Genomic DNA, 12,353 nt, shown 5'->3' with positions numbered 1-12,353 from the left:
TGTGTTATTATAAATGGAAAAAGATTGGCATTGTCACAGTAATCTCAACCATCCCAACGCAATTCTCATTTTCTTATGATTGTTACACAATTAAATCTTTCTGGTTTGATATTTGAAGATTTGGGTTTGTGGATGATTGCAGGGGAGTTCCAAATTGGGGACCATATGAAGCCGTTGGATCCTAAAACCGTATCTAGTGTGGTCCGTTATGGGAGGCTGAGATATCCGTTGATGTATAAAGCGATCGGTTATTCACTCATTTACAATCAGCTCTATCCATTCAAAGGCCTCCAGAATTACACTTCTGGAATCATTCACCATGTTCATCTCACAGGTTTACTTCTACTGTGAGTTTTATGTTCTGTTCTCATTATAAGAATTGCAGAATCAATGCCTGATTTCACATCAATAACGGTTTGTGTGGAATGAGACTGATTTCTATGAAAATTGAATTTTTTTATTTGAATGTTCAGAAGTTTTGTATTTGCTGGATTCTGTACATGTGGGGCCCATGGTTTGGTGATCCAAACCACTGATCTGATGGTTATCAAAGTGGATGGGAAGTAAAAAAAAACTTGTTTGATAATTATGGCTGAAGTCTAAAAATTAAGTACTGAATCTTAAACAAACTGTTTGTTAACAAACATCTTAAATGTCTGAAATATGTTAATTTGACACATTTGTCCATATCTCTCATTTGGAAATGTTTTACATTATAAAGAAATTATTTTTTATGAAATGAAAATAAAATCATTATATTTAATTTAAATAAACTAAAATACTTAATAAAAAACTAAAAGTCATCATAAGGCCCTCAATTCCTCTTAGCGGGAAGATTTTATAGGATTGAACACTAGTAGCAACAAAACCTTCAAATAAGCCCGTCTTATATTTATATGCTATCCAAACCGAAAAAAAAATAATAATCATATTGATCTAAAACTTTTGTGACCCCAAAAAGGTTTCAATGGTAGACGTTCAATCCCCCATCGCTTTTTGCAACTTATTTTTCTTCTCAAGCTTTAATATGAGCTTGCCAAATGGATGGATGGTTTGGATATAACACATACCTCATGATGGGACCCATAGAACTTGCTGACATCAATACAGTAGCTATATAGCTGGTGTGAGGTACACTAACCAATCCGCATCCTACTCAGACGTGGATTAGCTACTTACAGGTTGAATTTGGCTACCGAAGTGACGTCATCAAGTTCTATTTGGAGATTTAATTTTATGTAGATCCAAATATGTAGTTGACCTAGTGGCGAGATTGATGTCTACCGGTGGAACCTTCCTAAGGCTCACCATTATTTTTATTTGAAATCCAAATCCAAATCCAACCTGTTCACAAGTTAACACGGACATGCAAGAAGGGAAAAACAAATATCAGCTTGATCAAAAACTTTTGTGGCCTATTTAAGTTTTTAATGGTGGGTGTCACTCTCCCCACTTTTTTCTGTGGTGAGGTCCACTGGAGGTATGGATTTGACTCATTCTTTGAATCTTTACCTAAAATTATATTTCCAAATGGACGGACGGCGTGGATACAAAACATACGTCATGATGGGCCCCACATAACTTGGTGACGTAACTTCGGTGGCAAGTCTCGCTACTCAACCTGTCAGTATCCAATCTGCGTCTGCGGAAATAGATTGGCTACTCCCCTGCCACCAACCGATGGCTGATGGTCGGTGCTATGTGGGCCCCACCATGATGTGTGTTTCATCCATGCCACCTATCTATGTTTATAGATCATTTTATGTTATGAGACCAAAAATGAGGTATATCCCAATCTCAAGTGGACCACATTACAGGAAAATAGTCTTGAATGAACGTCAACCATTAAAAACTTTTTGGGGGCTATAAAAATTTTGGATCAAGCTGATCTTTGTTTTTTTCCATTCATCTAGGTCTATATGACCTAATCAACAAATTGGATGTCAAATAAACAATACATTGGGCCTCAAGAGAATTTTAATGGTGGATATCCAATCACTATTGTTTTCCTGTGGTATGGTCCACCGGAGATTTATATTCCTCTCATTTTTAGTATAAAGCCTTAAAATGATCTTTAAAAATGGATGAATGGAATGGATGAAACACATGCATTATGGTGGGGCATGATGAAGTTTCATAGGTTAAAAGTTGATTTTGTATTGCACAAACAATTTAATGAGAAAAAATTGCCATAGTAACTTAAAAGGGGTAATTTTGGAAGCAAAAATTTTTGTTTAATGAAAAATTCACTTAGCGCATTCCGCTTTCACCATTAAGCCAGACTCCTGTCACGGAAAGAATTCAGTCAAAAACCTCTTAGCGCTTTCCTTCTTCCACGTTAACGATGCATTAACAAACACCACTAAACACGGAATATTTTCCCTAATCCGCGTTAAGTGCAAAAATTCAGCGTTAACAAACAGGGCCTTAGTATCTGGACTTCTTCTCCATTGAATGCTAATTGTTGTTGTATTCTTTCAATTATCTGATGAATCTAGTCCCTAAGAATGGGGCCATGATTTATTGATCCAGACCGTTGATGGGATAAAACCAACAAAATGGGGATGACCCAAAAGTCTTCCTGACTGGAAATATCCCAACCGTCCAATTTTGGCCTTTTTTCCCTAAACTCTTTTGATATGATTAGGGACATGTAATCTGGGTAGTTTTTTAGGGATCCCCACCCGAGATAGGGCCCATCAGATTAATGGGTCTAGAAGACTGGAACCATGGGTCCCATTTGTACAGATTGGTGCAAAAGGTTCATGTTAAGATTCATCAAGACCCTATAATTCCTTGTTAGTCGATATGCTGACAGAGTATGATAGAAGAATACGCATGCACCTGGCCATCTTACATGTGGCATGCATATATCTAAATCTGAAACTGCCCAAATAGAAAAATTTTGATGATACGATCCTGACCTCAGATTCATGGACATTTGTTTGTTGAATTCAGATCATTAACTACTTTCCATTTTAACCGTCCATCGACTTCCGAAATTTTGCCTGTGGGGATTTCCTGTTTGGTGTGGTTTTTTGGTTATGGTAGTCTTTATTGGGACCATCCACCATTTGGGTGGTGAGGAATATGTATGGCACGTTTATGGTAACTGTGTGCATGTATATGGATCATCACACTCAGCCAGAGTATCAAAATTTTTCTCCTCAGATTTTCTCAAAGTTATTTATAATTAGTTGTGAAGCCTTCTGGGGAATGATACTATAAGACTATTTTCATGGCTCATCTGTTAGAGCCCCTGAAATCAGGCCCACCAACCAGACTTTAACATGATTTGAACTTTTCATACAATATGCCTAGTGTGAATTGTTGGAAACAATGTGTTGAAAATAATATTAGAAAAAGAAAATTAAATAATAAAATAAGAAAACACTTTCTTGGATAATGTCCTAAGTGTAACCGGAATCTTGGACAGTTGACCTCAGGATACAGAAATTATGACCCAGTTCCAACGGTATACTCGTTGAACGCAAAACAACACAACTATTTAGGTTTAGCTTACGATTAGGTGCTTTCAAATGGGTTTGAGAACCCAACCGGTGCAATCACCCGAATATATGCGTCCACACATAGACCCAGACCTAGATGGACAACTCAGCTCTGTGTGTGTTGTAAAGAAATAGTCCAACACAAATGGTTATTCCTCATTAGCAGCTCAAACATTATACAAACCACATCATTTATATTCATGATATTTACGTGGTTCTTTCCTATCTAAGACAAGAAAGCTACACTAGAATCAAAATCACTTTTAAAATAAAAACACGAAAAAAAAAACTTTAAATTTAAAGTAAAATTAATTTGAAATCCTTTTAAAAATATAATATGGATTCGCCATAGCTTAAACATATTTTCAATCAGCCAATCCTAAGAATATAGCTAGAAGACCTTTTTCCCAGAATATGAACCATTCCTTCTTTGTAACCATCTATTTAAAGGAAGCCAATCATACACTCCCATGCATCCACTGGATCATGGCCACTTCATGGTGGGCTCCACCAGATGAATGGTCTGAACCATGCCGATGACACATGATCGGGTCTGATCGCCGATCTCAGTAAATAGCGACACCAAGGGGCTCTGATAGTACCGTTTCCAAAACAATTAAAAAAAAGAAGAAGATGAATTAGCTATAAATAAGAGCTTAATTTCTCATATTTTCAGTTCATTACTGATCTTCCCATTATCTAAGATTTTCTAATATTCAACACTTTCAATTTTTTTCTCTCTAGGTCTGAAACATCCTTCCATACCAGCCATGAGCAAGATCCATTCTTTCAAGACAATGCCAGCTTCGGGCCCACTAAACTACCCAAATCGAATTGCTGTGGTAGGAGATCTTGGCCTTACATACAATACTACTTCAACGATCGATCATTTGAGAAGTAACAATCCGGACCTGATTCTGTTAGTCGGCGACGTAACATACGCAAACTTATATCTCACTAACGGAACTGGGGCTGATTTCTATTCATGTTCGTTTCCGAATACTCCCATACTCCCATACACGAAACCCATCAGCCTCGTTGGGATTACTGGGGAAGGTGAAGTAGAAGATTTTCATTAATGTTTGATGGAATTTCTTTGTTTTTTATTTTGATGTTTGGGTGGGTAGAAACAAAATTCTAATGTATATGCATTTCTTGTTCATGCATGGACACATGCATTTGGGTGAGCTTGCACATGCAATTGGGCTATTGAGATGCTGCTAATGGATGGATGGGATAGTTCGCCAGCGATGTGGTTGTATCTGATATCTTGAATATCGGTTCACTTAAATGCATGTGTATGCTAGACCAGGCAATGCTGCAGGTGCACATGTCAGTGTTGTCTAATGTTTTAAATATGTCTGTAACAGAGTTTATCGATGTCGTTGATAGACCACTCAATTCCATCGAGCAGATGTCGATGCCAATGACATATGCTCAATCCCATTGAGAAAATTCAAAAAAAAAAAAATACTAGTTGATTGCTGAACAGTTTTGGAGGTTGTTACTCGATGGCATCGAAGGATCTTCATCAACTAGTCCTCGATGACTGTTGATGCCATCGAATGACCCATCAAAGGTGCATGCAAATTTACGTAAGTGCGAAATTTGTTTCATATTCTGAGTTATTTGTATATATACCGGGTGTAATTGGAATTAAGGAGGGGATTAAGGCTTTCTAAGTTATTCTAAAGGGTTTAAGGGCATCGCTAGGGATTCAAAGTAGATTCAAGGGTTGTTCAAATTGATAAGATCATCTTTCTTGTAATATTGCTTTTATAGTGCATTACTTGTTGTTTTGTACTATATATATATATATATATATATATATATTGTAAGAGTTTTTCCACATAAAAATTGAATTGCCTTTTTATTGGGTTTGTTTATGCGATTGTGATTACTTTGCTTGATTTTACTTTGTGTGCTTCCACAAGTCTCAACAGTCAATTGGGATTTGCTTATATAAGTATTAGTAGGCTAGCCATGGTTAAGGAAAGTAAGTGAAGTCCCGTATTTTGAATAAACTATCATGATTGCTGGTCATTGAGATTTTTTATTTTTAATCTTCACGGAGAAGAAATATGATCTCTAATACATAACTTGAATAAGCTAAAATGAGATGAACTCATTTTAGGTGGCACCCAAACAGGCCCTAAGGCTGTGTTTAGATGCAAAAGCAAAATTAAATTGCGGTTATTGTTCTTTCAAGTCTGACATGAAAATAATGCAATTGAGATTTGGAGGCTACACTTACATTACTAATGCAATTATTTCCACTCTATTAGACCAATAATTGCAATCCAATTCTATAATCCATCAAAACGCACCAGAACAGAATTAGTAAATGTGAGCCCATCATGTATAAAAATCATGTCTGCAGGAATTAGTCATAGAGAAGAACTTTAATATGCCAACACCATGTATACCAAATCGAATTTGAAGATGAGAAATGAAATTTACATCCATGCTTTCAATTGCATAACAAAGGTTCAGTGAAAATCCTGGATTTAAACAGCGTTTGGTTGTGATATGCTTGGGGATCAAAACCAGTACAACTCAGTTCAACTCGTCCCATATTGGTGTGATGACTCATTTTGCATAGTGGACAATTCTTTCAAACCATGGCGTAAATAGTGTTGTCTAATGTCTTAAATCTGACTATGACAAAGTCTGTCAGCTTGATCCCATCAAGAATATTAAAAAAATCTTTGTTGATTGTTGGACAATTTGAGGTTGCTACTTGATGACATCGAGAATTCTTTTATTGCAATAGTATATATACCAGCTGCAATTGGAATTAGGGTTTTTTAAACGTGCCTAAGGGTTTAGGGGGATTTTGAAGGGAAAAGGATTGTGCTTTTCTTCCTGTGGTTGTTTTCATAGTACATTATCACTTTGTGCCTTGTTTTTTACTGAATGAATTTTTTCATATAAATTCAGTTTACCTTCTTGTTGGATCTGTTTGTGCAATTGTGATTATCTTGTTTGATTCATCTCTCTGTGTACTTCCACAAGTCCCAACAAAGAGTGCCCGCCAAATACTAGATATTACTTTGTAATGGTGTTTGGATGTGTGTTTTCAGGTTTATGGAGCCTTTGGTTTCGGAAGTCCCAACCATGAGAGACAACAGGAGGCCGAGGACCAGAGCTTTGTTGCTTACAGTTCTAGATTTGCGTTTCCTGTCGAAGAAAGCATATCTTTTTCTACATTTTACTATTCTTTCAATGCAGGGGAATTCATTTTCTGATGCTTGGTGCTTACACTGATTATTACCAATCAGGTAATAGTCTCTATCTAAATGTATTTGTTATAGCTCAAAACTCAAAGAATCTGAGTCGACTCAGATGGTTATACTTCACCTGGGCTGAGTCGACTCATCTCGGAGAAAACAGTTTAGCCTCTATGTCGGCCTGAATCAAGGTTTTTAATAGATCGGTGAAATCTAGTCGGGTCAACTGAAACGAGTCTTTTTTTAATTTTATTTTATTTTATATTATGAGCTTAACATAGTAACTTGACTGTGATCCAACACAAGACTCGACTAGTCCTACAAGGGGTGCACATGGTTCGGTTTGGTCCGGTTCTGGGGTGAAATCGGAACCAAATTGTTCCCAACGATTCTAGGAAAACTAGAACCGTAACTGGAACCGGACCGTTTGCACCCTCGAACCGAACGGCACCAAACCGGAAAAAAACGGTTCAGTTCCATGGTTCAGGGCTTTTTATAATTCAATTCAATTGCATAATTTATTTTCATAATCTAGTCTGATTGCATGATTTTTTTTATAATTCAGTCCAATTGCATGGTTCTTGAAAGACCGAGAGAGGCCACAAAAGCAGGGGAGAATAAAGAAAAATGAGGCCTTTTTTGCTCTCTCTCTAATTTTTTTTTTTTTTTTTCATTTTATATTTTTAAAAAATAAAATTTAAATATTTATTAACTAAGGGATCCAGTACCAAGTTCGGATCCAAGGTTCAGTTCTACGGTCTAGTTTAGTTCTACGAAACCCTAAACCAAGAACCTTTCGGAACTGTAAACATAACCTGTGCGCTTCAAAACCGGACCAAACCGTGCGGTATGATCAGTTTACCTGTCCACAGGTTCCGTGTGCACCCTTAAGTCCTGCCATCTATTTTGTAGGCCCTTTATTTGGATGATTGTAATCATCTGATCAGGGTCATAGTGGGACCATGTGCAATCCATGGAAGGCCCATCCTATCCAATGGCCCACCATGATAAACCCATCTAATTTTTTATCAATGTAGGGGATCAATACAAGTGGTTGGAGAGGGACTTTTGGCCAATGTAGATAGAAGAGTAACTCCATGGCTGGTGGCTGTCTGGCATCCACCTTGCTATAGCTCTTACAAGGCCCACTACAAAGAAGCTGAGTGCATGTGGTTGGAAATGGAGGAAATACTCTACTCTTATGGCGTCGATATCGTCTTCAATGGACACGTACGTATGTGACCGATCAACGGTAACCGTCCTCTTTCTCGCCGTAGATCAGGTGGGGCCCAGCCCATCATCAGGTGGTTTGGTTCTGGACCATTGCTGCATTCATTGCATACTTTGTGGCCCACCCGCTATTGGATCTAATTAAGTTTTGTGCAGGGCCCACCTAATCAGGAGATGGATGTGGCATACCCGTGCTACATTAGCACGTGTGGGCTTGATCCATATATCAGGTGGGCCCTGATCCTTCATTAGGTGCGCCTGAATATGCGAGTTGAATGTGGACTATTGGGTTATGTGGTCCACCTAATAATATTGGACCCACCTGAACTTTTTTTGTAGGGCCGACCTGATCAAGGATGGATGTGGCATACTCGCTACATTGGCATGTGTAGATAGAGTTGTACACCAGTCAAGCTTGGCCCGGCCAGTAGCTAACTCCAGCTCGAACTCAGCTTGGCTTGGTTTGGTTCGGTCAGCGGCTTAGGCCAGTTTGAGCCTTTGCGACATTTTCTCAAACACAGAGTGCACCTTCAATTTCTCACAGTATGCAAAACAGCAGAAGCAGTTCACATGTATTTCATCAAACACTCGGCAGGCAACATCAAAATCAAGATACGAGGGTTGTTTTGTCATGTAAAGTTTATTTTTTTTTTTTTTTTTGTAGTGATTTGTTCCATATGCATACCTTCCTCACCACCAGCTGATCCCGTGGAAAATGTATGCACCCGAAACAATACTTTGTTGAGTCATTTCATCAAACACTTGGTGAGCAGCGTCAATATCAAAATAATCAAGTCACTGAACTTATTGAGTCGATTCGAGTTGAGGTTCAATTCAAGTCGATTCGAGATCGGACAAGCTTGAACTCAGCTCGAAATTTTTTCGACCTCTAAAAATCAGCTCGGCTCGAACTCAGCTTCGAACCGAGTCTAATCGAACTTTTTCAAGTTGAGTCGAGCGAGTAAACCGAGGTAACTAGATTCGTGTACAGCTCTATGTGTAGATACAAAAGTATGCAACTCAATAACTGTCTTTTTTTATTTTTTCTCGCGATGCATCAGATGGGCCCTGATCTATCATCGGGTGGCTTACATGTAGTTTCAATGTGGACCGTTAGCCCATTCTAGACATACCTGTGTGGCCCAATGATATTGGGCCCGCCTAATTCTTGGGCAGGTCCCACACTATCAGGGATGGATGTCACGTTCTTGTGCTACATCGGCACATCAGGTGGGTCCAGAACCATCATCAGGCGAGCTTACATATGTATTTTGAATGTGGACCTTTGTTCCATTTTTTCATATATCTGGTGGCCCACCTGATATCAAACGGATCTAATTTTTGGGCAGGGCCCACCTGATTAGAGGATGAATGTCGTAAACTCATGCTTCATTTGCACGTGACGAGGTGGGCCCTGACACACATTAGGTGGGCTCACGTAAGTACTTTTGATGTAGACCATCGGCCCATATATTTCAAGGATGTGGGACCCACCTGATTCTAGGCAACGTATCTAATGGAGGAGCCCATCTGATGTCCCATATGATGGATGGCTAACGTTTTTTCCTCATTTGTTGTTTAAATGATCAGGTCCATGTTTATGAAAGATCCAACCGTGTTTATAACTATACGTTGGATCCGTGCGGTCCAGTTCATATTGTGGGTGGAGATGGAGGCAATCGAGAAAAGATGGCAATCTCCAGACCCGTCTATCATACTGGATTCTTACATGGGCCATCGTCCAAATAATTTTACAGTGGCCCTGTGGCTGGTAAATTCAGTTGGGACCGACAACCCGATTTCAGTGCATTTAGATATAGTAGCTGTCTTTTTTTGGTGGGTAAGGTGATGCGGAACCCGTGATCACATCACGGCGATTGTTTCATCCTGTCCAGTGCTTGATTTGTCTCCAATTGCAGGTGAAAGAGAATAAATTGAAGGTAGGTTTGTTTTTCTGATTATCTTTTGTGAAGTCTTACTCAGGATTAAATACAGTTCAGATGCATCATGGTTGTATTGTGCATGTGGGCAGGTTCATTCATCTAATTAGATTCTACACCTTGGATTGCCATGGTCCGTAAATCTTTTCAATCAGACAACTTCCAACCGTAACGGCCAATTGGATTTTGGCTGTTGAATGTGGGCAGTTCCTAATATGTTTTTGTTATTGCCCTTCATTTGAAGGGACAGGTACAATCATCCCATCGAAGAGATTTTTATCCAATGATGTGCGCGGCCCATCAAGTGGCCAGGTATAACAAATCAATCTCTGGGATCACTTTCAGCGTTCTGTCATGGAAAATGTGATACATTTCTTGCATGATCTTGCAAAACAAAAATGGGAAATCCTACTAACATGAAAGCCCAGACATTTCCACTGCAGTTGATTTGCAATCTAACAAAAATAACTGACATTTCAGAGATCCCAAAGAGAAGCAGGCAAACTCAAATCTTCATTTGTATCATCAACCTGCAAGCCACTGGATTCAGCTCCCTCCCGATCCGGTGGGCCCCAGATATCCAATGCATCCCAATCAAAACTCTGCGGATCGAAACCTTCCATCTCTGTGGTCAGGCCATCATTCTCCCAGAAAGATTCTGGCAATGATGCATCGCTGCCTTGTGATACATTCACTTCTTTCAGTAAACCCAACTGCTGCAGGAACTCCTTTACATCAATATGAGGCCTCTCTTCCGGAGTCCCTGAAAGCTTTTCAGTGGAAAAATCCACCTCTTCTGCTTTCATTACTGGATTTTTGAAGTGGGTTTTCGAACCCATCCCGAGAAAATGAGATTCTGAATCATGGTAAGACGTGGAAGATCGATTGAGAACGGCATTTTTCTTCATTTCTTGGAGCTTTTGATGAATTACATGGACACTGGGTTGGGCATTCAAGTTAAGCAGGCCACATGAAGGGAACATGGAAATGAAGTTCTGGGAAGGAAACCACTTGAATTTCTGAGGCTTGTTCATAGACTGGAAGGTGGATCGGAGGTGGGGTAGATTGAGATAGGCATCTGGTCCATACAACCTTATCGCAGCATCATCATAGGCCATGGCGGCTTCCTTGGCCGTGGCGTAAGAACCCAACCAGAGCCTTTTTCTCTTCTTGGGCTCTCTAATCTCAGCCACCCACTTGCCCCATGTCCTCTGCCTGACGCCACGGTATTCGCAAGAGGCATTTTGTGGGCCACCTTTGCCTCTTGGTGGGCCCTTCTTCCATGGCTTGAATGGAGGTTTTGTGCTATTTTCCATATGGGTTTTAGATGAGAAGATTGGAAGAGGAGAAGAGAAAGGAGTTTTAAGGAGTTTTTAGGTGTGTGTTGAAAGATGGTGGGATTGAACAGGCGCGGGATATGTAGAGATAGCGAGTGAGAGTGCAGTTTTGGTTTTAATGTTTTCACGGTCTGGAGTTTTGAAGCTCATGTGACCGTTGGCTACTAGAGATGGTACCTTCGCAGGCTACTCCTGAGAGTATGATCTCCAATCTTACTCTCCCTCGGAGGAAGTTCCTGTAGGTGGTAGGTATCTGGGGCCCACCCAGATGTCCGTGTGGTATCCACTCAGTCCGTCAGTTCCGCATGCACATGTTAGGGCATATGAGCCCAAAAATGAGGCAGATCTAAAATTCAAGTGGGTGCGCCATAGGAAACTGTGGGGATTGAACTCTCACCGTTGAAACCTTCCTGGTGCTATAGAAGATTTTGTATCAGGCTAATATTTGTGTTTTCAGTTCATCACAGTCGAAACAACCTTATGCACCGTTTGGATGGCATATAAACACCAAGGTGGGTCCCACGAAGGTTTCAACGGTGGGATTTTCCATACCCTCTGTTTCTTGTTGTGTGGCCCACTTGAGTTATGGATCTACCTCGTTTTTGGGCTAATGCCATAACATGAGCTGGCAAAATTGATGGACGGAGTGGATGTCACACAACATTGCGGTGCACCGCATACAGCTTCCACCAACTGCCCATGCAGCATGTGTGAAATCCAGACTGTTCATCAGGTGAATACCACCACATGCCATGGCGCAAAATCAGACTGGGCCAGTCATTGTGTGTTTAATGAAATCGGATTGCTTAATGAGTTACCCAAGTAGGCTTTTATCGTACTGAGTAAACTCAGTTGGGCCCACTGTAAATGTATGTGATTTATCTAGGCCGTTCATCCATTTTTCATCTCATTTTAAACATTGAGCCAAAGAATGAAGCATATCCAAAGCTCAAGTAGACCATAACAGCGGGGATAATAATTTTGACCGTTGAAACATATCTAGGGCCTACAGTGATCTTATTTGTCATCCCACCTTTTCATAAGTTCACAAAGACATGGATGAAGGGAAAGCAAAAATATCAGCTTGATCCAAAACTTCTTTTATCC

General features: G+C 39.8%; 1 protein-coding gene and 1 pseudogene across 1 annotated transcript; one reads left to right on the top strand and one right to left on the bottom strand.

Annotated features, from left to right (window-relative positions):
- On the top strand, nt 1-10,276 carry LOC131223977 (purple acid phosphatase 15-like; annotated as a pseudogene).
- On the bottom strand, nt 10,225-12,047 carry LOC131224018 (dehydration-responsive element-binding protein 2F). Its single transcript, XM_058219601.1, has one exon. It carries the CDS (start codon nt 11,223-11,225, stop codon nt 10,386-10,388), a length of 840 nt encoding a protein of 279 aa, XP_058075584.1. The 5' UTR covers nt 11,226-12,047; the 3' UTR covers nt 10,225-10,385.
- Nucleotides 12,048-12,353: the final 306 nt, after the last annotated feature.

This window comes from Magnolia sinica, chromosome 13, assembly GCF_029962835.1.
Source record: "Magnolia sinica isolate HGM2019 chromosome 13, MsV1, whole genome shotgun sequence".
NCBI classification, from domain to species: Eukaryota; Viridiplantae; Streptophyta; class Magnoliopsida; order Magnoliales; family Magnoliaceae; genus Magnolia; species Magnolia sinica.
The sequence above is the reverse complement of the archived record's forward strand: the minus strand, read 5'-3'. Positions and strand labels throughout refer to the sequence as shown.

What these genes read in the sequence shown, in the direction of transcription:
- LOC131224018 (XM_058219601.1), bottom strand. Translation starts at nt 11,225, where the DNA reads ATGGAAAATAGCACAAAACCTCCATTCAAGCCATGGAAGAAGGGCCCA.